Source organism: Panthera uncia, chromosome E1 (assembly GCF_023721935.1).
Source record: "Panthera uncia isolate 11264 chromosome E1, Puncia_PCG_1.0, whole genome shotgun sequence".
Classification (NCBI taxonomy): Eukaryota; Metazoa; Chordata; class Mammalia; order Carnivora; family Felidae; genus Panthera; species Panthera uncia.
In genome coordinates, this window is record NC_064814.1 from 14,776,632 (window position 1) to 14,803,764 (window position 27,133).

Sequence of the window (27,133 nt, forward strand, 5' to 3'; positions counted from 1 at the left end):
GTTTACTGGGGCACACTTGAGGGCGTCTGGCGGAGCCAGGAAGGGCTTCTAGAGCTTGAGTGGGAGTTAGCCAGACGCAGGGGAGGGCAAGTAGAAGGCTTTCCTGGCTGGGAGACGAGCACGCACAAAGGCCCGGACATGAGAGAGAGTGGCGTGGTGAGGGCGGCACATGCCGTTTGACAAAGTGTGCCTTGTGGCTTTCAGTGTGCATTCTTTCCTTCGTCAGTCTGTGAAGGTACGTGGAGCACCTAGCCCGTATACCGAGCACCGCACTAAGAACTGAGCTGTTTACCGTGGTTTAAAAAGACAAGTGCAGGAGTCTCCACCCTCAGAGAACCTCTAATGGGGAGTCTAACAGGGTACAATTAGAGTATGAGGGGACAAGTATGACGGTGAATGCTGGACCAAATGTGGAGTGGAGGGAGGTCATAGGATCCCTACCTGTGTCTCAGGAACGTGGAGGTTTCCAGCTTAATCCCACAGACGTGGGGTCAGGGACATGTGTGGTGAAGGCTTCAGAAGTGAGGGCGTCGTGGTGTTTCCCCTTCCCCAAGACATCGGACGTGTGTGTGTGTGTGTGTGTGTGTGTACGTGCACGTGCGTGCACGAGCCCCTCCCCAGCGATCCCTGCCTCTGTCGGCATCTGCACACCCTGAGCTTTGGGAGGACAAAATGGTGAATACAGCCCGGGCCTGCTGGCTCGGAGGGCCTCTGACAGGCCCATCTCTGTGGCAAAACAGCCTTCCGGGTGAGCAGTCTGTTTCTTCCCATCCATTTTCCCTCCTTTCCCTGCGCGTAGCCAGTTCTGTGTTTTAATGGATGTGACCTTGCGCCTCCCCCGCTAAGGTGTCTTCACCTGCCACGCCCTGCTGGCCCACCCACCTGGGGCGGTGCCCTGTGGCCCAGCGTTTTTTTCCTGGGCCCCCCCTCTGCACTGTGGGGAGCGACAACCCCTGCTCCGACCAAGGCCAGGACCTCTGCTCTTCCCACAGAAGAAGTGAAAGCTTCTGAGATGGTACAAACATTGCAAAGCCATCTCTGTGGTTTGTTTTATCACAGAAAAACTTGCCCCGGGGGTTGGATCTGAGCCAAAGCCAGATTGCCCAGAAGAGAAGAGGTTTGTGTGCAAGCGTCTTAATCTCAGACGGTCCTCGGAGTGAACCACTTTCGAGCCGTTCAGGCCCAGGGCTCCAACTCCCCGCCCACAGCAGAAGGGCATCTGTATTTTTCGATTTAGGAAAAGAAAATAAGCTTAACTTCGAGCCTCTTTTGCAATGTTTTAAAAACATCTTTATTAAGATAATAACTCACAGACCATAAAATTTGCCTATTGAAAGTTACAATTCAGTGGTTTACGGTATTCCTTTAAGATGTTGATGCTGATGGTAATTCCTGAGACCCTGGGAAGACCCAACAGCAGCTCAGATACAGGCCGGGGAGACAGCACTGAGTCACATGAATGCCTCCCGCTTATGACCAACAGGCGTTCAGGGTCTCCCCTTGGCTTACACCCCCAAGGTATGGTGATTCCTCATTTTCCATGTAGAATTTATTTCCCATTATGTGTCTAAGTTTTTTGTACTTCTTTCTTGCTTCACGCTGATAACATGGAGTCATACGCATTAAGTGCGTACCTCAGGGGCGCCTGGGTGGCTTAGTCGGTTACGTGTCTGACTTTGGCTCAGGTCATGATCTCACAGTTCGTGGGTTTGAGTCCCGTGTCAGGCTCTGTGCTGACAGCTCAGAGCCTGCTTGCCTGCTTGGGATTCTCTCTCTCTCTCTCTCTCTCTCTCTCTCTCTCAAAAATAAATAAACATTAAAAAAAAAAAGTGTCCCTGAAAGACTACACATCAGCTGTTAGCAAGCCTGACCTCTTGGTCTCATTACCTTCCTCCCAGCATTGATTAGCCTTTCCCATCCAGGGGTCCCCACTGGCCCCATAGGCCTTCACCCCTGTCAGGCGCCTTTGGTGATGCTTCTACGGCCTCAAGTCAGAGCCCCACATGCACATGTCACCCTCAACAGCCTCTGTCTCCATGATCGATCACAAAGTGGCCCCGATGCCTAGAATCAATGTTAAGTGTCTTGGCTACCTCATCCTTCCAGCCTTGCCCGTGGCTGCAGGCAATTCGTGATATTTGAATCGAAGGAGAAGTGCACTGTGGGAAAATCCTTGGCTGTTACAAGGATGGTTTGCATTGCCAAAATGGGATGGTATTTGTTGCTTTTTATCAGATTATAAACCTAATATACGTCTATAAAACAGTATAATAAAACACAAATGTAGGGGTGCCTGGGTGGCCCAGTCGGTTAAGCGTCCGACTTCAGCTCAGGTCACCATCGCACAGTTCGCGGGTTTGAGCCGCGCACCAGGCTCGCTGCTGTCAGTGCAGAGCTGGGAGCCTGCTTCAGATTCTGTGTTTCCTTCTCTCTCTGCCCTTCCCCTACTCACGCTCTGTCTCTCAAAAATAAATAAATGTTAAAAAAATAAAAAATAAAACACAAATGTAGACCAATGAGAGAAAGTCTCCCTAATTCCACTTCCCTTTCCAGAGAAGACCTCTGTTCAGCACATAGCCTTTAGGACTTCTTGTATGCATATATGTGTGTGTGTGTGTGTGTGTGTGTGTGTGTGAGTGTGTGTGTGTGTGTTATTTTTGTTGTTGTTGTTTGTAAAAATTCTGCACAAGCACATTTCTAAAGCTACTTTTTTTTACTTGGTATTACAAGGTGGAATTCTCTCCATGCCTCTGTGTTCCTCTCCCCCATCCCTCTTACAAAGGAGTCAGCTTCATGCAGGGTGCTCCAGGACATGATTTTGGCCCTGTCTCCAGGCGTCACGGGACCAGGGGATGATCTCACTGGGTACGCCATCTGCCCTGGCTGGCCAGAGGCTGCATCGGGAGGGCCAAGGGGCACCACGTGTCGTTAGATCTAAAGTGGGGTGGGGCTCTGTGCCCTATGAAGACTGTTTAGTCTGAAAATACAAACAGGATACAGAAAGGTTTGGCTAAATTAATGGGTGATAAGGTTGTCATGATAATAACCACAGGTGGAGCTTACGTAGTGTTGTCCAGGAGCCAGTGATGGTCCTAAGCACCTGACACATTAACTCACTTAAACCCCACATTTCATGGACAAGGCAGTGGAGGCTCTGAGAGGTTGAGTGACTCATCCAAGGCCACCCAGCTGGTAAGTGGCAGCCTGGCCCTAGTGTGTGTGCTTGTGCTTGACGCCCCTGTACCACACTGTCGTTGACTCTGGCCCTGATGCCGTGTCAGGGCACCTTTGTCAAGGGAGGAAGTCAGGGATGGCGTGCCTGCCCAGGTGTGGCATTTCTAGCGTGTGGTTCTTGTGCCCTTCCGGGACGGCGCTGAGCTCAGGCTGCTCATTACTGAGGGACAACTGCTAATTAGCAACAGCCTCCCGGCACCTTCCTCTCCCCCGCGTCTTTCAGAGATGTCCTCAGACTCAAGCAGTAGAGATGAAAATATCTTAAAAACGACTGCCTTTCCTCCTTCATTCTTCTCTTGCCTCCCTTTCTCCTCTGTGGCTCCCATCTAATGAAATGTCCCGGCAAACTCCGGCCTCCCACCCCACCCCTGGGCCCTGCTCCCAGCAAGCTGAGACTTGGTGCCGAAGGGTTCGCACGCCCTCTCTGAGCCTGTCTGTCATTGTCGGGGCACCTGCACGGGGAGGAGTGGGGGGCACAGACCCCCTCGTTCTACTTTTGACATTTACCTTCTCTCCACCACTTCTGAGACCTTTCCGGAAGGCCTCCTTCGTTCTTCCTCTTCTCCCCGGGCTGCTCCGACACTGCCTCTCCCCTCTTTGGGCCATTATTCCCCCTCCTTCAGGGCAGAGGCACGGCCCAAGGCCCTCACATTGGCCCCTTATCTTATCCCTTCAGGCTAAGCCTCCTCTTTCTCGTCTTCAGGTACCTTCTCCTGTTCATAACTCACCTGTCATGACAACAGCATCTTACATGAGTCCAGAACAGTTCACTAAAGTGCTCTCTCTCAGGCATGTTTCCATTGACCTTCACAGCCACACTGTGAGACAGGTATCATCATACCCACGTTCCAAATGAAGAAGCCGTGGTACCGAGAGGGCAAATGACTGGCCCAGTGTCAACCAGCTAGTGGTCCCTACTCAGCCTCGAACCCAGGGCTTTTGACTCCACACCAGGTGTCCTTTCCACCCAAATCCATGGAGAGCTCTCAGCTGAGAACAAGCGTCCCTCAAGAAGATTGGAGCTGATGCCTGCATCTCAGAAGCCATGGGCTCAGGGAGTCCAGCCATTCATTCAACTGATCAGGTTGGACTCGGTGTGTGTCACAAAAGGAGTTGGGGTTGAGCGGCCTCTAGGTGCACCTGTCGGGGAGACACAAAGATAGCATCTTAAGATCGGGAGACCTTGCTTCATGGAGAGCCCCAGGGTGGGCGGTGAAGCAAAGCATCCTCCAGGCTCACATTTGGGCTTAGAGTAGAGGGGGCAGGGTGGAGGCTGCCTCCCCAAACCCTGCTGTGAGGGTGAGGCCGGGCAGTGTTCTCAAAGTGCCTTGAGAAAGGGGCAGCCAGAGTGCCATCCATCAGTGCCAGTAATGGCTAATGGTGCAGCAGGTGCATTTCAGAACCCATGATGCTCTTTGGCACGTGGCCCCAGGGTGCCTCTGAGAGGCTTCCTGGCACCCGAGGCGCTGCTGAGGCAAGAGCCTGACTGAGGAGTCCCATTCATCAGATGTGGCCACGTCTTCCTGTCTGAGACGCCACTCTACCCTGCCTGGGGTCAGTTCTGGTGCTCAATACCAGCCGACTTCCCATTCCTGAGCTGAGCTTTCCAGCAAATGGCCACACACCAGACTCTGTCCCCAGCTCTGCCACGATTTCTAGGTCCATTGGAGGTCCCTCAGCCTCAGCCTCTCTGTGTCTCAGTTTCCCCAGCTGCAAAATGGAGCTAAGATTGGACGCGTGCACCTCGCAAAGGTGTAGTTGGGGCGGTTCCTCCTACATCAGGACTGTGCGGTGGAGCTTCATGGTTCCTGGTGGAGGTCTCCAGAGACCCACCCAATGTCACACCCACCCAGTGAGGGCTAGGACTACACATTCAAAGCCACGTGCGGCCTCCCCTACTCCCCAGCCTGAGCAACTGAGCCTCAATACATAAAAGGGAGATAAGATAATAATGTTCCCTACTTCACATAGGTTGTAGGGAGGATTAAATGAGATAAAAATGTGTAAACAGTGCCTGGCTCTAGAAATACCCTTTCTTCCTAAGAGATGATTATGGATGGCTAAAAAAAGTGGGGGGGGGGGTCAAAGTTTCCCCCGCCTCAGCACTTTTTAAGTGTAATCTTGTGTTGGTTTGTAGACTGTTTGCTGCCTGTTGGAGCTGGGAGGCAGACACAGCTGTGATGCTACAGATTATATCCACTAAAGATCAACCAGAAATAAAGCTTATTAATACAGCATATTAAGTGAATAAAATAGGCTATAGAGCATAGTCTCATTTAGGGAAAATTCTATGTATGCACAGGAGAGGTGTCCGCAAGGAAGTTCCCTAACAATGTTAAAAGTGGTTATTTTGCTTTATTCTTTTACATTCTTGTATTTAACTTTTTAATGATGACTATGAATCACTTTTATAAAACAATGCATTCTCTCTCTCCCTCTCTCTCTCTCTAAAGATTGAGTGGTTTTCCCAAGAAAAACAATTTTTTTGCTCTGATTTTTTTGGCTCTGACATCAGAAGAAACTCTTCCTTATCCATTTGGTGCTCTGAGTTCAGGGGATTCATCTCAGGTAGAATTAAAGTGGTGGCCAGGGACATTGGCAGTTCCTGAACAGGACAGAGGCTCAGCAGCCTGTCTCTACCACCCATCGGGATGTCACACGACAGCACTGTCCTCATTGAAGGCTGATCGAAAACTTACCAGAAAGGGGGTTGGAGGGAAAGAGACTGCGTTTCTGTAAACAAAGGCCACCCAAGCCTGACACATCACCCAGCCAGATGTTACAGCCCCATTTCACTATACCAGCCGTTACAAAGGAGGAGAGAAGGCTTTAGTGAGCAAAATAAAATGAAATAAAACAGAAGCCTTAAGCTTAACACTAAGATTGTCCTCTCAGACACAATCTGTGAATTTTCTTACGATGGTGGACATTAGCCAGCTGACATCAGCCATGACACATTGTGTGTGCACAGCAGCACCACCACCCCCCAGAAAGCAGCCTTCATTCATGCTTTCATACAACTGTTGATTGTTCTCTTTGGATGGACGCCCAGGATTATTCCATTTTCTTCTTACCAACCTAAGTCTTCCCTCACTGTGAGCTCCTTTATCCTCTCTCCTCTTAATTTGGCAGTTATGCTTAAAATCTGGGTATTTTTTACTATTGTTCAAATTTGGTTCTAGAACATTCTGTGGCACGCTGTGCTATGATGTGACCATGAGCTCACATTTTAGTGCTTCTCTGAGGGAGGAGCCATGTCGTCTTACCCTCCTGCAAGTGAGGACTTCCCTGTGCCTGTCTCTGTGCTGGGCACCACCCATGGGGGGCAGGGGAGGTGAAGGCGACACAAAAGGAGACGCGGCCCCTCAGACCCTCACAGTTGGGACTGGCTGTTAGCGAAGGGCCTCTGAAGCATCATGGTTGCCAGGAGTCAGCCTGAAGGGCGCGTTGATTCAAGCCCTTGAGACTCTTTCTCTTCCTTTGGGTACAGTTGGCTCCTTGCTTCCTGAGTAGAGGGATTTCCTAATGACCTGGGACCCAGACTTCACCTCACTCAACCCATGAGATGGGGATGCATTGCCCTTTCACTAATCTCTGTCTTAAAGTAAAACAGTTGGACCATAAGCACTAAAGAATAGAGTGTAAATGCAAAGAGGAAATTTTCTTTTAAAAAAAATGTTTATTTTAATTTTTAAGAGCTTATTTATTTATTTTGAGAGACAGCACAGGAGGGGGAGGGACAGAGAGAGAAGGAGAGAAGGAGAGAGAATTCCAAGCAGGCAATGTGCTATCAGCCTGATGCAGGGCTTGAACTCACAAACGGTGAGATCGTGACCTGAGCCGAGATCGAGAGGCAGACACTTAACTGACTGAGCCACCCAGGCACCCCCTCTAAAGAGGCAATTTTCAAGGGAAGTGAAAGGTTTAATTTAGTTGAGCGAGTGTCCTGGTATTCCTAATCTGGTATCTCAATCACTGCTGGATTTAGTCTCCGTTAACAGACCGCTTAAGGAGGTGAGACTCCGTGCCAGGCCACCTGGGCTTTGAACCCTGACTCCATTACATGCCTACTCTGAGACCTTAGGCAACTTACTCAACCTCCCTGTGCCTTAATTTCCCCATCTGCAGAAGTAGGCGTAATAAGAGACAGGTGTATGAATTAAATAAGTCAATACCTGGAGACACTTGAAACACGGCTCCTGTCATTATGAGGGATCCTGTTTTCCACCCTAGTGCACTGGCTCTTTCCTGATGGTACAAAAAAGGGACCAGAGCAAAGGAAAAATGGGATGCAGGAGCCAAAAATAACCTTGAGGAACAAAGTTCACTGGAAGGTTATTTTTAGATTCTAAATTATCTCTACTTGATCTTTCAGCTATCTGAGAGAAGAGGTCCATTTAGGGTATTTGTTTTTTTTTAATGGCAGCTTTATTGAAATACCTACGGTGCCGCCGTGAAATTCCCCCTTCAAAACGTACAATTCAGTGTTTTCAGCATATTTGCAAAATTGTGCATTGTCACCACTCTCTAATGGCAGTGTGGGATTTTTAAGCCGAGGGGGTCCAGGGGCTATCACCCTTTGTCTGAACGGAGCCAGGGAACAGGACGGGCGATTCCGCTTTCCGCTGAGTCACGGCAGGCACCCCGGCGGGGCCTGCGGTCATTGCTCCGGGAGAAGCCCGCCGCCCGCCAGGCGTCTGCTGCCCCCTAGCGAGGCTGCTGCTTGGCCTGAAACACCCCTGCCCTTGAGGTGCGCTCGCGGAGGTGAGATTCAGACTCTCAAAGCTCGGTTGGGATCGGGTAGTGAGTCTGCCAGCCCTGAGCATGGAGAGCCAGGGCTGCCCTCCACTCTTACTCCAGCCTGGACAGCGTCATTTCGCCCAGTCCTGGAGGGGAGGAGAAAAGGGTTGTGCTCCTTAGACTGTTGGGAAGGCACCAGTAGGAACCAGTAAGATATAGTAGCCTCGAGATGGGCTTTATCATCAAAAGATCAAAGTTCAGACCCTGCTCTGCCCCTTGCTTGCTGTGTGACCCTCAACAGGTTACAGAACCTCTGAGCCTGCTTCCTCATCCAGGGAGTGGAGACAATGATTCCTCTCATGAGGTGTCTGTATTACAGAGAAACTCTCCCTCTCTCTGAAGCCCCTGTGACTGGCTTATAGACAGGGCTCACATAAATAGATGCTATTAATACTCCAAAGCTGCCACAAGGGTGTCCAGTGTGGCCCTGGCTTATCCAAGGAGCTTTCTAGAACCTGAGTTGCTGATAACCAAACTGCATTGCTGTGGGTAAGAAAATGAGGAAGCATAGGAAGGATGGCAGTAGGCACAGGAAGGCCATTTCGTCCTCCTCTACATCAGGTAAAGACTACCCTAGGTCAGAAGAAACCTACAGACCCCCGGGGGAACCGTACAGGAGGAAAGACCTGGGTGGGGAGCGGAAGGAGGCATCAGAACTGCCAGGAGTCCACGTCCCAGAGGGCAGCAGGGCTGAGGGAGCGGTATTCGAATCTAAGTAAGGTCCCAGGCTGCCTCAGTGGTCTTGGGCAAGTCATTTAGTCTCTGGGGGCCCTTTACCTGTCTCGGATTTGGGTCCTGCCCACCTCTCAGATTTGTAGCGAGCCTCGATGTCGTCATGGAGAAATGTCCAGGAAGACAGCAGATGAACTCCAAATAGTGAGCAGGGCCCCCTGGCAGCGTTTCAGAGGTCACCTTTCATCTGGACTAGGTGCCTGGGGTTCCCTCATCCACCACCGGACACCTCAAAGGGCAGCCTAGGAGGCTCAGAAAACAAAGGTACCTCTTCAGGTAAGCTGCATAGAAGACGTGAATTCTGCCGGGCAGAAAATTTGCTCCGTCTTGCGGCCTGCGGAGGCCCCATTCTTTGGGAGCAAAAGGGACCCGGGGTCTCACCTACACATCCCTGTGCCCCATGGGGGCCCAGCCTTGGTGAAATGAGGAAGAAGTTGAAGATTGCCAGGGGGGCCCTGCCCTTCTCTTTCTTCTACCATCCCCCCTTCCGGCCCACACCTTTCTCCTCCCTCCACCCCAATTTCACCATTATCCGATAAAAGTCACAACAAAAATTCCATGTTAGCTTGTTTCCGAACTTGTAATTTATTAAAAGACTGCAAGCATCCATCAAAGGATAAATGGGTAAACACAATGTGTTATGTCCGTACAACGGAATCTTATTAAGGAATGAAGCCCCAGCACGAGCCACAACATGAAGGCGTCCTGAAAACATTAGGCTAAGTGGAAGAAACCTGTCACCAAAAGGCCACATATTAAATGATTTCAGTTATCTGAAATATCCAACAAGGGTAATCCATGGAGACAGAAAGCAGATTGGTGCCTGGCAGGGGGTGGGGGTAGGGGGTTCAAGAGAAACCGCTTCGTGGGCACAGGGTTTCTTTTTGGGGTGATGAAAATGTTTCCAAGCTAGTAAGAGATGATGGTTGCACAACACTGTGAATGTACTAAATGCCACTGGACTGTTCACTTTAAAATGGTTAATTTGGGGGGCGCCTGGGTGGCTCAGTCGGTTCAGCGTCTGACTTCGGCTCAGGTCATGATCTTGTGGTTCGTGAGCTCAAGCCCTGCGTCGGGCTCTGTGCTGACAGCTCAGAGCCTGGAGCCTGCTTTGGATTCTGTGTGTGTGTGTGTGTCTCTCTCTCTGTCCCTCCCCTGCTTGCATTCTGTTTCTCTCTCTGTTAAAAATAAACATTAAAAAAATTAAAGTATATATATATATATATATATATATATAATGGTTAATTTTCTGTTGTGTGACTTTCTCCTCAATCAAAAGAAAACAGAAAAAAAAAAGACTGAGTAACCGCGGCCCTGATTGGATTCAGGGATTCTGGGATTCTCTTTCTCCTTCTCTTGCTGCGCCTCCCTCTCTCTCTCAAAATAAATCAACTTAAAAAAAAAAAGTGGCCCCTTTTAGTTTCCAGGTTTAACTCAACTTTTGTGCCTTTCCTACAATTTCTTCCCTACCTCCCACCCCACTGCCTTTAAGTCACCGCCGGGGAAAACAGGAGGTAGGAAATGAGGGTGGGGGTGGTGGGGTGGTGGGAATTGGTTGATTTAGAAGAATAAGAAAGCAGAGTGCAGCCTTAAGAAAACAGCTCCCAGTGTGTTTATTTTCCTGTCTGTGTGTCCCTCTTAGATTACAGGGATCCGTGGGGTGGTGATCATGTCTCGTCTGGGCTGTGTCCCCACCTCGGGGGTTGTGCTTATTTTCGTGTTTTCAGTCTGCTGTCCTTGGCTGCAAGTCTTAGGGCTGGGATGTGTGGCGGTACCATTTATTGGAAGAAGAGAACTTTAGTCAGCGAGCCCGTCTGTTCAGGGCATAAGTGGAAGGTGGGCTTTGGGACTTCTCGACTTAGCCAGGAGCTGAATGTGGCGAGCTAATAGTGCGTGTGGGTCCCTGGTGTCTCACGCCTCCCAGGCTCCTTTGAAAGAACCGCTTTCTCTAAAACCTGTGATTTTAAAATATGAGCAACAGGAGCACCTGGGTGGCTCAGTCGGTTGAGTGTCCGGCTTCAGCTCGATGATGGCTCACTATCTGACGGTTCGTGGGTTTGAGCCCCGCATCGGGCTCTCTGCTGTCAGCGCAAAGCCTGCTTCAGATCCACTGTCTCCCTCTCTCTCTGCCCCTCCCCCACGCTCTCTCTCAAAAATAAATACACAATAAACATTAAAATATGAGCAGCCACTGAAGATGCCCCTTTTCTACAGGAGGTAGCTGCCTAAGTGGGGCCAGGCCACCCACCCTCTCCCCACCCCCAGCAGAGGTCCTGCTAAGCTCATTCTTTTTTTTTTTTTTTTTTTTTTTTAAAGAATTCATTTTGTGGGCACCTGGGTGGCTCAGTGGTTAAGAGTCTGACTTCGGCTCAGGTCATGATCTCATGGTTGGTGAGTTTGGGCTGTGCACTATCTCTCTCTCTCTCAAAATAAATAACATTTAAAAAATAATAATAGCATAAGTAATTTAAAAGAACAATATCGGGGCACCTGGCTGGCTCAGTCACTAGAGCATGTGACTCTTGATCTCGGAGTCATGAATTCAAGCCCCATGTTAAGCGTAGAGATCACCTAAAAATAAAAAGTTTAAAAGGAAGATCACAAAAAGAGGAGACTCAAATTACAGAGATAAAGATGAAAAAAAAAAAATGGAATAAGCCAAAGTAGGATGGATGAACCAGAACAAAATGGCATACTCAAAAATCTAGAATTCACAGTTATGAATTACTTTTAAAATAAAGAACTAAATATTCTCAATAAAGATGAGAACAGAGTATGAGCAAATGACTTTCTAGTGCGGTTCTGTGGACGTGAAGTACTGTCTCCTGCTGGGGCTCTAGGGGGCGATGTGTGCATGTGTGTGCATGGTGCTGTTAGGGACTTCTGAGCCCGACCCCCAAGAACGCACACCCAAGAGGTCTGGTGGGGGACCCTGAGGTGAGTGGAGGCCCAGCCCTGACCTCCGGGTGGGGGAGGCTGGACAAGGGTCAAGAGTCGGTTTGCCTCGCTGTTGCCTCGTGATGGAATGATCCCATTGCGTCTCTGTGCGTCATTTTCCTCACTTGCTGATGGCGCCCCTCTCCTGATGGGCCTTACATTTTAATGGGAAGAAAAATAAATAAGTAAGCAAGCTACTAGTGGGCAGCATTTGTATTTTAATGAAGTGGAAAGAGTGCTGGGCATCACGAGCCAGGCCCGGGAACCTGCCCACCTGGTGGTTCTGAGTATGAACTGATGTGATGCAGGCGAATTAAAAGTGGACATACGCGTAACGGGCGCGGCGGATGAGGTTGGGCATCCCTCGGGGAGGGGGTGGGGGGCGGAGATCTGTCTGCCCCGGGAGGTGGGCCCTCTCTCCCCGCCCCTACCCCCATCCCCCTAGCGCTTCGACCCCTCAGCTCAGCTTGCCCGCCCTCATCCTCCCATCTCCCTTCCCCAGGTGGGCCTTGACCCAGGATGGCTGAACCCCGCCAGGACTTCACCGTGATGGATGATCACGCTGGGACGTACGGGATGGGGGAGAGGAAAGACCTCCCCTCTCAGGGGAGCTACACCCTAATGCAAGACCACGAGGGTGACGTGGACCAGGGCTTGAAAGGTGAGTGCGCAGCCACGCATGCGCAACAGGTGCCTGGGGGGCGGGGCGGGGTTGGCGTGGGTGGGTGGCCGCCAACCTGCTTGTCAGGAAGGGGCTGGCCCGAAACAACAAGCTCTTGAAAGGAATTTTAAATACTTGATTGTGTTGGGTTGTCAGTAGAGTGAAGCCTCATAATTTGAAAGGGCCAAGATAACTCAAAATGTGAGGCCGTTTGAAAATGTACCCTTCCAAAGAAGAGTCTGACACGTGTGTGGACAGTGGCATGACCAAGATTGCAAGGGGCCTGTCAGTCTGATTTATACCCGGTGCTCTCTTGAGTCTTTAGCCCAATCTATTCACCTTTAGATCAGCAGCATTCATGAACATGAAAAATACTGGGCTTTGTATGTTATTTTTATCTCCTCCTTAAGAGCCTGTCTGGGCCCTCTTTCAGCAAGGTCAGCGCTGAGATTCCTGCTGTACCTATACTAACAAACTGGATCCTCTAAACCTCTAAATATTCTTTGTTTTATTTTTAAGTTTAGTTATTTATTTTCAGAGAGAGAGCGCAAGAGTGCACAAGTCGGGGAGGGGCATAAAGAGAGAGGGAGAAGGAGAGAATGCCACGCAGGCTCCTTGCTGTCAGCGCAGAGCCCGACACAGGGCTTGAACTGATGAACTGTGAGATCGTGACCTGAGCCGGGCCCTTAACCGACTGAGCCACCCGGGCGCCCCTAAATCCCTAGATATTCTATAATACAGTCTTTGGGCCAAGTTTTCTCGACCTCCTCCTCTCCCCCACCAAACACCTGTGTTTCATGTCCACGGAGTTTGGGGAGTCCCATGGAGGGCACCAAGCCCTCTCTCCTGCTTCTCATGCTGTCCTCTCTGTCATTGCCAAGTGATACCCAGTGTAAGAAGACCTCCATTCCTGCCCTCCAGACCCATTCCTGAGGAGACAAAATAGCAAACAGCCTGCTATTCTCTTTCAGTGCTAAAAATAATAAAAAATACTTTGCACCCTGAGGTGTGGAGCAGTGGCTGGAGGCGGTGGGGCTCCAAAGTGGGAAGGGTGCTCTTCTGGGTGCATCTGTCTGGGAAGGTTCCCTGCAGGAGGTAGGGTCACCAGGAGGACCCCTGGGTTGGGGGAGCACGAGGAATGATAGTCCCTGCTCGCAGGACTCATTGTGGGGCCTGGTTTCAAAGGCGACTTCTGTCTCTCTGTTGAAGCAGAGAGCGTAGGAGTCAGAGAAACCTGGGAATCAGACAGGTGGGCTCCTGGCTGGTAAAGGAAGAGTGGATATACTGTCCTGGGGAGCTCAGAGGCTGCCCTCTGGCCTTCTTGGGGCCTCCCAGCCCCAGGTGCTGGGGGAGGGGAGTGGGGGGAAATACCCACACCAGCCAAGTGTCCCAGGGGGCCAGATCTGCCCTCTGGGTGTCAGGCTCCAAATGGTGGTGAGAAATGTTCGTCCTTACCTCTCCCAGGCCATAGCCTGGCTCCAGCCAGAGCTGCTAAGGTGCAGCTCCCATGGAGGGCAGTGAGGAAATCTGCTTTCTCCTTTGAGTCCTGCTGGGTGCCCTTCCTCCCTTTGTCCCCGACTCCGTTCCCCCCACCCCCGCACCCCATCTCCTCCTCTCCCACGGTCTCCTTTTCCTCCTTCCCTCTTTCCCTTCTTGCCTTGATTTTCTTTCCCCTGCTGTCCCCCTCCACCCCCGTGGCTCTACAGCTCCTTTCCGTTTTCTCTCCCCACCCCGACCCCAGCCATATGGAATGAAGGGTACTGGCCCCCAGGACCTCGATCCCAAAGGTTAGTGGCACTCTGCTTTCTCCCTGCAGCCCTACCTGGCTGAGGCAGCTTGGGGTGGGAGCCAGCATTTGCCTTGTTCCCTGATCCCCTGATCCCCTGACCCCTTGACCCCCTCATTGGGGCCCTGAGAGCTCCTTCTTCTGAGGACCTGAGCCCACACATCCACGTGCAAGTCTCTGTTCTGGGTCATGATGACCATTGCCGCTTCCACAGTCAAGTGTCCCAATTTGGGTAATAAAGTTTATGACCACCCTGCTTATAAGGGAACTTCCTTAAAATGGTAATTGGGGCATTTTTCTAGAACTCTAGGATTGCAAAGGCCTTCACCACCAGTGTCTCAGGCAATGCTCACAACTGCTGAGGGCAGATGTCACTTTCCCCGGTTGACAGATGACAAGCGGAGTTTCCTCTCTGAGGTCAAGGGCTGATATGCGGTGCTGCCCCATCAGAGGGATGTCTTTAGCTCCTTGTCATCTGTTTTGCCCCTTGTCACTCAGTCAGGTCCCCTTGGAACTTCCGTTATTAAACCCTCATGGATGGAATCCAACTTAGAATTCTGCTTGGTGTGAATTACGCCAGTGACATTCTGTTTAGGGTAGGCTGGTATTAAAAATTAAATTTAAAATACATACAGTGTTGCCACAAATATACCTAATAGTATAGGATGTTAATAACTGGGGAAACTTGGTGTGGGGTATATTCTCTGTAGTAGCTTTGCAATTTTTTTTTCTATAAATCTAAAACTGTTCTTAAGTAAAAAGTTCGTTAAAAAAAAAAGGAAAAAAAAGTGTTTTTTACCATTCATATTTTTGGGGGGAGAAATGAAATTCAATTTGTAAAGTTAGAACGAGTTTACAAGTTATTTTGTGTCTCAGAGTTGTCTAAGGTATGTTTGCTAAAACTGCTCAATTCTTTAACATAAAACACGATCAGAAGTTCTGTGCTAAAACAAATATATGATATATGATATATGATATATGATATATGATATATGATATGTGTGTGTGTGTGTGTGTGTGTGCAGATTTTAAGTTGCTAGCCTTTTTGTCACTGCTGTGAAAGGGAAACATTTGTAGATAGTTTGCTTACCTAAAGAGTATACTTCCCAAGAAAGCAAGTGATACTTAAGAGATTTCCATCACTCCCATCAAATTTGTTCTTGCTTCTAAGGATTTAGGAGGTATTTCTATATGGGGCGTGAGCGGTATAACTTGGCAGAAGCTGTGTCACTTTACTAGCAACATTTTAGATACGTGACAGACTATTTGGAATCATGACAAGAAACCACGTAGAAAATACTAGAACAAAGAGTATCTATGTGGAGGCTCAAAGTTGGACAAGGACTGGATACAGCCAAGAGCTTCCAGGTGGGTGAGGTGACAGGTGGTTAACTGATAGAGGAATGCACCCTAAGGAATTAAAAGGTGTTTAAGGGTTAACTTGTTAGATCTTCCAGATAAGACGTTCGGAAAAGGCTTCTTCCTCCTTCTTTCTGTCCCTCCAAGAAATTTAATAAGGCTAATTCAAATGATAAGGATGGCAGGCCCCAGGACAGAGTGGGGGAGGGGCTGCTAGGGGGACAAGCATGCTTGGGGCGCTCTCCATATGCTCTTGTGCTCTGACAGTCAAGCCTGGTTAGTAATAACAAGACCCAGCACACAGTCTGCAGATGCTTTCTCGCCATTTGTCCAAAGCCTTCTTGAGGCAGTTTGCAGGTTTGTGTAAGCCCCAGGACCAGGGAGCTGTGCGTGTGCTGGAAATCTGTTTAGAATTAGTCCTTCTTTGGCCGGATGGTCGCCCCCAGGGCTGGGTATCCATTGGCGGCATTTTAGCAGTGGGTGTTGGATCTCTCAGTGCAGTGGCACACCGCTTGCCCTTTCTCGTCTTGGGGTTCTGCTTTGTACACAGGGCAGCCCCGCAGACCCTGCCCTCACCCCCAGGTGGAGTGGCTTTCCCGGGCTCCACCAGAGCCTCCTTGGCTTCGGATTCTGAAAGGGCAGTTGTCTCCGTAGGTAACTGTGGCTGACGTTTCAGGTGCGACTCCAGTCCTGCTGGTCAGTACTTGGAGATCTTTCTAGGAAACGAGCTGGGTGAAGTCCAGACACACGATCCGACGTCCAGTTAGAAGGCACTGCGTCTGCCCTTTTCAGAGGAAGGAGTTGGATCGGAGTGGGTTTCCAGGCGTTCTACCTGTCGTCGATGAAGGGTTGCGCTCTCCCATGAGCCTCTCTCGGTCAGGAAAGACGCAGCAGCGGGCTTCCTAGTGTCGGCTGCCCTTTTGTCGGCATGAGAGCCGAGTCTCTGCTGAAACCGCGGGCTGATTAAAAGGCAGTTTCTCCTCTTGTCCGGGAACGAGCACCTGCATCTTGGCCTGATGACCCTGCTGTGGGGACACCCGTCCTGTCGGGATGGGGGTGGGGTTGGTCCCCCTTGTGACTTTATCACGTGGCCACGCCCCATCCATCTGGGTCCCGCGCTGGGTGGTTTTCGGCTCCGAAAGACACTGCTCCCCATTTCCTCCTGCAGGCGGAAGGAGGGGTGGGGAGCGGCAGCCGTTCTGAGGGGCTCATTGTGTATGTTCCAGAGTCTCCCCTGCAGACCCCCGCTGATGATGGATCTGAGGAACCGGGCTCTGAAACCTCGGATGCTAAGAGCACGCCGACGGCAGAAGGTGGGCCCTCCTCTCCTTGCCTCACTGAGACAGCTCCTCCGTGCCTCCAGCCTGTGCTTAGCCGTGCTTTGAGCCCCGCGTGCCACCCTTCCCGGCTGCGTCCGCTGCTGCCTCTCCCGCTGGCTGATGGCCATGCTTGTTCGGTGCTTTGCAGGATGGGCTCAGGCCCGGGAATGTCACGGGAGCCAAGCCCTGCTTTGGTGCCTCGCTCTCCAGTGCCGTGTTTGGGCACCTTCATCGTGTGTGTGCTTCGAGGCAGCCGCGTTTGGAGAGGCTGGGTCTGTGGCCGAGCGGGGCCTGAGCAGAGCTCCACAAAGCCCCTGCTCCGTGGCAGCTGTCCCCCCACCCCACACTCCTTCAGAAGCCCCTGCCCCCCTTGCTCTTCTCTCATGAGCCACCAGGTCCCAGTGCAGCCATTTGGGTGAGAGAGGGGACGGGTCAGTGCACATCTCCAAGCTCATACTTTGGGACTGATCTGGTTTAGTATCCTTCATTTCTTGGGCTCTCGGCATGGTCCAGGGCTCTGGACCTTGGCCGAGGTGTGCATTCCAGCACGCCTTCTGACCTGTCCTCTCTAGACGTTTGGTGTCTAGGTTATTACAAAGCTCCTCATGTATTTCCTGAAGAGCTCCTTGGTCCTGATTTTGACCACCTTTTCTTGCTTCCCTTCTGAGTCAGTCAACACTGCATTTGGTTTTAGGTAATGGAAAACCAAACTAGCCGGGGCCCAGATATGAAGAGGTTTGTTGGTCTCACTTAATAACATGTCTGGATGGCAGCAGGTCTCCAGCGTGATCAGTGCTCTTCTGTCTTTATCTTCTGCCATCTGTAATGGTTGGATTATTGCCTCGTGGTTACAAGATGGCTGCTGCACTTCCAAGCATCACATCTGCCTTCCAAGCAAGAGGAAAGTAGCAAAGCATGGCTAAAAGGGCCCTGAAATCAAATGTGTTTCCTTTTTATTAGGAAAGCAGTTTTCCTGCAAGCCCCGCCTAGCCGACTTCTGCTTATGTCTCATTGGCCAGAGCTGAGTCTCATGGCCACGCCTGGCTATAAGGGGGAGGCCGGAACATGGAGCGTGTTGCTTTCCAGACTCATAAGTAGGAGAAATCAAGGGATAAGGGCATTGAGAATGGCTCTTAAGTAACCAGTCTGAGGTATCTGCCCTTCCATTCCCCCCCCCCCCCCCCCCCCATTCATCCCCAGGGAGGTTCATGGTTCTCTTCTCAGTACTCTCCTCCTCCTGGCTCTGCCCATGACTTTGGAGGCTGTCACAAGACGAGAACGTGTCCTGGCATCTCCCCAAGTGTCCACCTTTGAATGAATTGAGAAAGTGCCTGTCAATTGCTTGGTGTAAGGGACCATCTGTGGGGGAGAAAGTAGGTGTGGCCCTGCCCCCCCCCCCCCCCCCCCCCCCCCCCCCGGTTCTCAGCCCAGTGAAGAGAATACCCAGGCCAAGGGCTCTTTGTGCTCCTTCTTAGAGCTGCTGATGCAAGACATTTCCCGCTGATCTGGTTAGGACAGTTTTGCAAGTTGCTACCTCCCTGAGGTCATCAAACACTAATGCCAGACTTCATAGCAGCCTCCTAAATCATGGTTGTCAGTGGCCCCATCAACATTATTCTGGAAGAATCTTCCAACCAAGGCTTGCTGCACTCTGGATCCTGTACATGTGTGGGCCCCGAGAGTTTCCACTCCCTCCCCACGAGGAAGGGGACTCTGCTGGGGCTGGGCTTGGCCAGGCGGCTCTGCCTGCTCCCGAGACGACCGTGATTAAAATGGATTCCATTTGACTAAATTGACTCGGACTCTTGGAAAGCTTTCAAAGCTGACAACTCCTTATGTCTGCCTGGAACAGCCTGGGCGTATGCCAGGGCACTGCTTGGGGAGGAGTGCTGAATTGGAAGGTGCTCACCTTGATGAGAGGCTGACAGCAGCTCCTGGTGGTGGGTTTTTACCTGTGGCCTCTGCTCTGCAGGTGGACCATCTGTTAAGCCTATTGTCAAGCACCCAGCTCTGGACGGGACCAGCCTGTTCATTGCCACCTGGGGGAGTCTGTGCTTTTAACCATGAGTCACGGACTCACAGGACAGGGGGCTTAGAGCTGGACGAGAACTTGAAGGTCACCTGGCAATGATATTCCCATTTTGCAGATGAGGAAACTGAGGCCCAAAAGGCAAAGGTCTTGCTCAAAGCCTCACGGCCATCTGATTTTAGACATTTCCTCTTTAAAACACCTGGGCCCGTCCCCGGCAGTCTCTTCTGCTGCAGCGTCCACACCGGGGCTGTCCCCGGCAGATGGCCTGGGCATCTCATGAGGCGGTGCCACCAAGCAAGATATTCATGTGCTTCCTGGGGAAACATCAGGCAGGGGCGCGGCTCTGGGTGTTGCTTTGTGGTGTTGCTTTTTGCATGCCGCCGAGTCCCCTCCTGCCTCCCCGCCCCTGCCTGCTCCCACTCGAGAAGTAAGGTGAGGGGCTTGGCCTGGCTTTCCTAGCCTCCTTAAGGCGACTCTCGGTTTCCAGACGCGACAGCGCCCTTAGTGGATGAGGGAGCCCCCGGCGAGCAGGCGGCCGCTCAGCCCCACACGGAGATCCCAGAAGGAACCACAGGTGAGGGTGACTCTCATGGCTGGGTGGAGGCGGCCCTGGCCGGGTGCCCGGCCGCCCTGCAAGGAGGAGTGGGTGCGAATAGGGGTTATGCTGTCTCCCAGCGAGGCAGCAACGTGGGAGGACTCCCGGTTTCTGGGAATCTTGGGTCATTCCAATCTTGGTGCCTTGATGGCCGATGGCTTCCGTGGCTGCCCGCCAGCCTCCCAGAGGAGGGAGGATCTTCTGGATTCCGTCCAGCTTCTCCCTCCATCTCAGCCGGCACAACAGCTCCAAGCTCTCTGCAGGGTCCTCCGAGGCAGGCTGGTGGCAGATCACCCCTGGGCTCAGTCCACCTTCCTGCTGGGGCTCTGCCCAGTGACAGGGTCACCTCCTAACAGACAGTTTACCGCCTGGGGCACCCAAGCGTGTGGCAAGGTCTCATGACTGACCCACGCCTTTGGAGGATCTTAATGGGACAGCCCCTAGGGAGCTCAGCAGTGTGACCTAGCATCCATTTCTAGAACTAGCTTTTTCAACGTATCTGCATCGAAGAGGCGTGACGAGACTGTCCTGTCAGCACAGATGATGGGGGTCGCGCAGACAGGGCACCTACCAGAAATGGTGGTGGCCTCCAGCCCCCTGGGACCCTTAGGAAACGGCTCGCTCAGCCCAGAGCTCTGGCCGCCGTCCCCTTCTGGTAGCGTTCTTTGCGCTTATGTAAACGCTCAGCTGTTGGCTTCTGGATTGGGAGGGCACTGAAGAAGATGTGCAGAAGAGTTCCAGACAGGATGTCACCAGCACTGGAGAATGGGGAAAACGTCCCCAGACAGGAGTCTTGTTTCCTTCCTGAAGACGGTGCTCACGGCAGCTTTTTGGGAAACTGCAGCTTTTTCTCGGGGCTCCATTCGTTGAGAACCCCCATGCAGAGGTCCAGCGGCAACCGCCCCTCCCTCCACTCGTCAGAACTGTTTCTGCTTTGTGAGTTGGTCTTCTGAGATGGATGGAGGCATGTTCTTGAAGCTGGATGGCCCTCGTCCTTGACAGTGAAGGTCGTTTGAAGGCTGAACAACGATGAGCTCTTGGATAACCTGATTTTTGTACCCCACCCCCACCCCTGTGCCTGTATAGTTTACTCAGTGGGAGAGCCCTTCCCCTCCAGGGTGAAAACTGTAGCCCGCTTCTGACTTTTTCATCACTGCTAGGCGATCAAAAGTACCTTAGTCTCGTCGCAAAACACAGTTTGCGAGTGCCGGTTAGAATGTCTGGTCCCATCCAGTAGCCCAAGCTCATTCAGGGTTGCAGCCCCCCACTTTGGGGCTGGGGAGATGGAGGGGACGGGAGGCAGGAAAGTTCGTCCTGGATCAGCACTACTGGGCACGGCTTCACGCTCTCTGCAGCGTTTAACGTCGACTCTTTCTTTTGTGGGCACCTGTTTGGAATCCTTCCAGACTCCTCCATCCCAGTCATCCCCCAAAAGTCCCTCCCTCTGCCCTTGATTCCAGCAGGCACTTTGCTCTCTTCAGCCCCTTGGAATCTGCAGATCCCCTCCAGCCTTCTGCTGAAGTTGGCTTGTTTCTATGGGCAGCCCACCGGCCATGGTCCAAGGCGCCTCCACGCTGCTGCCTCCCTGTGTCCATATCGGGTCCGTGGGAAACACAAGGGCATGCTTTGCCCAAGCAAACTTGGGGTGTGCAGACTGACCACAGGGCTGCAGCCACACCCTTCGCTCCGCCCCCAAAGCGGGGCCAGCCCATCTCTCCTCTGGTTTTCCCAGGTGGGATTCTGACAGCGGTCCGCCGTGTCACTAACCACAGGGGATACGCACCAAGTGTCTCCGGGTGTTGCCTTGAAACCCTCCCTTTGGGGCTGAGGTGGGTGGTGGCCATGCAGCCCGTCCTCTAAGCTCCCAAGCCACCCTCTCCACCCTTTACATCCTCAACGAGATAGGGAGGATTTAGATTCGGGGGGCTTTTTTTCAGCTGTTGACCTGGATGATGTGTAACCTAGTTTCGTCCTTGGTTAGGTGTCTTACATTCTTGAAACTTCTCCTTTGAGGCCTACTGGGGATGCAGTGTGGCCGCCCCACAGCAGGAATCCTTGCCTTGCTGGGATGGGAACCCCTGCCTCTTGGGGCTTCAGGGATGCGGAAAGCCCGTGTAGTGATGTGATGGTCCAGCCACGGCCACACACCCTACCTCCTCCCTTTGGCCTCTCTGAGCACCTCCCTTGCTGGGAACTGGGGAGTGAGGGGGCGTCAGGGTTATCAGCAGCCTCCAGTGTCTGACACGCACCGGGGCCAGGATATTGCAATTCTGCACCCGCGTGTGAGTGCAGTGACCTCCCAGTGCCACGGCAGTGATGTCATTCCCATGTGTCCCCCACCCCCTTCCCCGTGTTCTCCGTCTCCAGGACTCTATGCCACTTAGCTGGACCTGCTGTCACTCTGAACCTTTCTACCGCAGCCTCGTCAGAAACTCAGACAAAATCTGTGCTTGAAGCTGTCACTGTTTGACCTCGTGGGTGGCACAGTGTCAGCTTGCGGGGGCCCCAGAGCAAGGTCGTGTTTATGATCTGGTGGTTGGGGAGCCCACTGCCAGTCCCCTCACGGCCCTCACAGCCGCTGTTCTGGGACAGCCAGCGGGCCAGGTGTTTATAAGGCCATCGTGCAGCTGTCCAGCGACCCAGAGAATCTTTCTTTTCCCTCCTCCATGCCCTCCACGGCAGGCCTGAGCTGGTGACTTGGCATTTCTGTTTTAGGCATGAAATCGTAACCATCTCAGGTCTGGGAGAAAAGACTCGTGGCCCAGCCAGCAACTTGTAGGCATTTCTTAGGGGTGGTGGTTTCCCTGTCTCCATCCATCAGGGCATGCATGTTGGTTCTTCTGGCATCATGAGGCAAGTGCACGTCAATGTGTGCACCAACGTGCTTTATAAACTCTCTTCTACACAATTGTATCTGTTGTCCTGGAGCAATGTCCTGATTTTTCACTGCGCAGAAATTGGCATTGCAGTAAAGCTTACTGATTTTGTCACTGTTGATGATGTGATCTTCTTCATTTGGGGTGAGCCCAAGACACCCTAGACGCTGCTTACTCTCGGCCTCCTCCTAACAAGGTGGCAACTACTCCTGGCAGGTGGTTACAGGGGTTTGCCCAGTAGTTTGGAGAAAAGAACCTGCACAGCTGTGGGGCACTTCCCATACGCCCGGCATCTCACTAAACATAGTCATTCAAATTCTCGTTTTCACCGTCGTCCTCCGAGACAAGCCGTTTTCATCACCTTGGGGGTCTAGGTGAGGAAACAGAGGCTCCGAGAGGTTAAGTAAATGGCGGTGCCTGGATGCGAACCCCAGCCTGACTCCACAGCGCACGCCTAGTGCTTTCCTGCACCCTGAGCGCCCCCAGAGCACTGGCTGGGGCTGGGAGTGCACCTGCCGTTCGGTGGTGGTTCCCGTGGTGATGGTTGAGCAGTAAACTGCTTCTCTGACCTCACCCACCCTGCGTGTCTTTGTTGAGTGGGGCACTCGGGACCCTGGGCCCACTGTGGAGAAGGTCTTTCCTACAGGATCATGGTCACCTGCAAAGTGTGTGGGTACGGTGGGGTTCATTTAGTAACCTGCTTTTGTAGACATCCCCAGCAATAATATTTGCAAAAAGCCAGAGGTTCAGCCCCTTGGTACTTACTTGTAAGATGTGCCTTTCCTGAATGTTTTCAGAAAAATACTGGAAGATGCAAAGAACTTGGTTTCTGGCAAGCAATAACTGTTTTTGCTTATATCTTCTTCATTTGTTGACACATAAACCAGCTGAAGAAGCAGGCATTGGAGACACCCCCAACCTGGAAGACCAAGCTGCCGGACATGTGACTCAAGGTCAGTGGGCTAGAATCGCCTGCCACAACCTGGGGGTCAGGAGAAGGGAGATGGCAGCATTCAGATGGGTTCTACCCTGCAAAGAAAACTCGCACCTGGGCCCTAATTCATGGGTCCAGGAGGTTCTTATCAAAGATGGGCTAATCAGACATAGAAAGAACTCTAGACACACACACACACACACACACACACACACCTCTGGTTTTTTTTTTTTTTTCCTAACACTGTTTCTGAGTTATTCCTAAGGTATTTAGTGTCCTGAGAGAGGCTGGCCCTGTCCAGCCTGGGGAGTCAAGAAAGAGTGTCCAACAGAAACTCACATGTGAATGATAGGTGATTTTCTCCTCAGGCTGCCCTCTGGCCCTGTCCCAGGAGCAAGGCCTCAACCATATCTCCACCAAGCAATTTCTTTTTAACTTTCTCCTGTGCAACATTCAGACCTTATTATGATTTTCTTCTCAGGGACCAAAACTGTGTTCAAGGAAACCAACTTTCTGTAATCATTTAGCCCAAATGTTTTAAGAACTTAATTTTATATTAAAGATTCCTTATCAGGGTGCCTGGGTGGCTCAGTGGGTTAAGCATCCAACTTCAGCTCAGGTTATGATCTCTCGGTCTGTGAGTTCGAGCCCACATCGGGATCTGTGCTGACAGCTCAGAGCCTGGAGCCTACTTCAGATTCTGTGTCTCCCTCTCTCTCTGCCCCCACTCACTCTCTATCTCTCTCTCTCTCGAAGATAAATAAACATTAAAAAAAACTTAAAAAGAAAAAATTCCTTATCTCAGGAAATAGAGACCTCTGATATAATATGGCACTAGGTTCATTTTCTATCACCTGCTGCATCGATGAACTGGAGAGTCTACTGTATCATGTGGAACTTTCTAGACTGCCAGAGAGCTAGAAAGACACTTTTTTTCTCTCCAGAAAGTGATACGGGATTTGTCCAACATCTAGTGCTGGCATTGGGGCCATCTGGCTTTAGGAAGACTCTGGGCCCAAAGAAGTGTTTCATTGAGGGTTGTTGTTGTTTTTTTTTTTTTAATGTGCATTTATTTTTGAGAGAGAATACTAGTATGCATGAGCAGGGGAGGGGCAGAGAAAGACAGAATCTGAAGCAGGCTCCGGGCTCTGGTGGGCTCCAGGGTCGAGCTGTCAGCACAGAGCTTGAACCCACGAGCCATGATATCATGATCTGAGCCAAAGTCGGACACTTAACCCCCTGAGCCACCCAGGCGCCCGTTCATTGCCCCATAGTGGGCTAACCTCATTTCGCATAGCATGGAGAGGTGTGTTTTCACTCTTAGACTCACAGAGAGCTTCAGAAAATATTAGAAGGGATAATCAGTGTAAGGAAGAACCCCAGTCTGTGTGTTAAATAACTAGAACCCTGCCACCTGTTTCTTTCAGGTCATGATTTTCAAGCTTAGGTGAAATGAGAGGCTTTTATAACCACTGGAAATGACCATTTATTTCCATAGAAGTGGATTTGAGTTTTTTCTACAAGTATTTATTACAGGCTAGGTCTTCATGTCCCTGCAACATATTCCATGCGATGAAAAGATCAGGCCAACATCTTTTGTGGAAACTTTGTTTTCATGCTCACTCAAATTTTTTAAAAAAATTTTTAAATGTTGATTTATTTTTGAGAGAGAGACAGACAGAGTGTGAGAAGGGGGGGAGGGGCAGAGAGAAGGAGACACAGAATCTGAAGCAGGCTCCAGGCTCTGAGCTGTCAGCATAGAGCTCGACACAGGGCTCAAACCCATGAACCGTGAGGTCATGACCTGAGCCAAAGTGAGATGTTTAACCAACTGAGCCACTCAGGTGCCCCTGTGCTCACTCAATTTTTACATTTTTTCCCAGCAGTGGCCTAGAATCATGTAGCTATGAAGATGAACACCAGGTAGACATTTGCAGTGGGAAGTTGGCACCAGATCTGGAAAACGTGGTTTCTACCTCTGATCCTAAGGAGGACTTGATTAGGACTGCTGGTCCAAATTGATGAGCCCTGTTCCCTCCAGCGAAATCGGACATGCTCGTGATCCACAAACACACTTTATTTGCTAAAGGCCTGTAGTCCATTTTCAGATTTAGAAAGAGCCATCTAACAAAAGCATAGTTATTACATCTTATCCTTGCAGTTTCTGCTGCAGAAAGAAGGCCTCTGGTAGCCCATGTTCATGAATACCTGCCAGACAAGGACGTTTTAGGATGGCACTTCAGGAAGCAGAGTGTCAGATAAAGGAAGGCCTTACCACGTCCTGTCACACGGAGGGGTAGACCTTTCTCCTGTGTCATGAAGACCAGGCCTCCTGACAGGGATGTGGGGGGAAAGTTTATCCAGAGTCCTGAGGCCTGCACACTGTTTGCCCAATATTGTTTACCTTGGACCCCCCCCCGCCCCCCCCCCCGCTGCAAGATGATTGCTATGTTTATTACTGACTGAGCACTTCATAGTATTCTAGGAACTGAATAGAATATTCTCCCAGCCTCACTCCTTCCTCCAGAAATATAAGTTGCACGATGATCGGTTCAGTCAATACGCACACACGGTACAATCAAATATTGATGACTTTTCAAGACGTGTTCACTATTTATGTTTGGGGGCCTTTTTCTATTTTTTTAATGTTTATTCATTTATTTTGAGAGAGAGAGCACGTGAATGGGGGAAGGTCAGAGATAGAGGGGGAGAGAGAGAGAGAGAGAGAGAGACTCCCAAGCAGGCTCCAAGCACTGTCAGCACGGAGCCCGATTCGGGGCTCAATCCCATGAACCATGAGATCGTGACCTGGGCGGAAACCAAGAGTCAGACGTGCAACCGACTGAGCCACCCAGGCACCCCCCTCCTTTGTCTCTTTTTTAATGAAGGTCATTCCAGGTCTTACAGTCTGTTAGAGTACAGTAACGTCCTGACCGAGAGCAACTTCTAGAAAGCTCTGGGAGGAAAGCTTTTTCCAGAAGGCAAGGATGCATGGCTCGTCTAGGAGGTGTAAAGACTAGCATCTGCCTCGGCCTCTGGTCTGTTGAGCTGGTTGGTTGCTGAGAAGCCATGGTGCTGAGGCACCTGCTCAGGTTGTCTGGTCCCTGCGTCTCTGTCATTTGGGCTCTTCTTCCCAGCGGCTGACCAACGGTCCCAGTGAGGTGCTGCAGACCCTGCAGAAAGCAGAAATGAGCCTATTTTCCTGACAGCAGTTCACCAGGCAGCATTCCGTTGTTGGTCATCGCTATGTGGCAGGCACCGTGGTTGATGGCAGGAACAGGAAATGAATGAGATCGTGATCACGAGGCCCTGGTGTCAGGGTGGGGGTGGAGGCGAGCCAACAGGCAGCTACAGACTCTGCCCGGGTGGGGAGAGAAGGCGGGCATGTGTTAGCTGTGCGTCCACAACCGCACACCTGTGTGTGCACATGTATTCTCCACCACCCTCCCCTCAGCTCTTCCAGTCCCCCGAATCTTTGGCGTTCTAGGTTTCGTTTAGAGGAATTGTATGGCTTGTCCTGCTGGAACCAGATGGGAGGATTAAAGGGTGGGAATTAAAAAAAAAAAAAAGGATGTTTATTAGGAGTACCACAGAGCATGACTCTCCTGTCCTTAGTACACGGTCAGGTTCTTTAAGGAGGGTTCGCGTGAACGCCACCGGGATGAGCCACAAAGGGTGACGTGACCTCCACCAACTGCCAGCTGTGTGACCATGTGAATGCGGTGGTCTCGTGGGCTGGCAATGTCTTTGTCACGCAGGACCCTTTACGGCCACAGTGGTCTGCTGCACCTTATGCAAAAGGCCCGTACTTGACCCATGAGCCAGATAAATCTGAATTGTGCTTCTGTGTATAGGAAACTTACGGTTC

The 27,133-nt window shown here is 51.2% G+C and overlaps 1 protein-coding gene across 7 annotated transcripts in view; it reads left to right on the forward strand.

Moving 5' to 3' along the window:
• MAPT (microtubule associated protein tau) overlaps positions 1 to 27,133 on the forward strand; it is a 95,366-nt gene that overhangs the window by 37,100 nt on the left and 31,133 nt on the right. For 3 of the 7 annotated variants that reach the window (XM_049637611.1, XM_049637606.1, XM_049637609.1), the window contains exons 2-4: positions 12,206 to 12,364; positions 16,736 to 16,822; positions 23,219 to 23,284. In XM_049637611.1, the coding sequence (XP_049493568.1) occupies positions 12,223 to 12,364; positions 16,736 to 16,822; positions 23,219 to 23,284 (295 nt within the window). In that variant the 5' untranslated portion in view covers positions 12,206 to 12,222. Of the gene's footprint in view, positions 1 to 12,205; positions 12,365 to 16,735; positions 16,823 to 19,347; positions 19,435 to 23,218; positions 23,285 to 27,133 lie in introns of all 7 variants that reach the window. The other 4 variants (XM_049637605.1, XM_049637607.1, XM_049637608.1 and 1 more) reach the window with 2 other exon arrangements.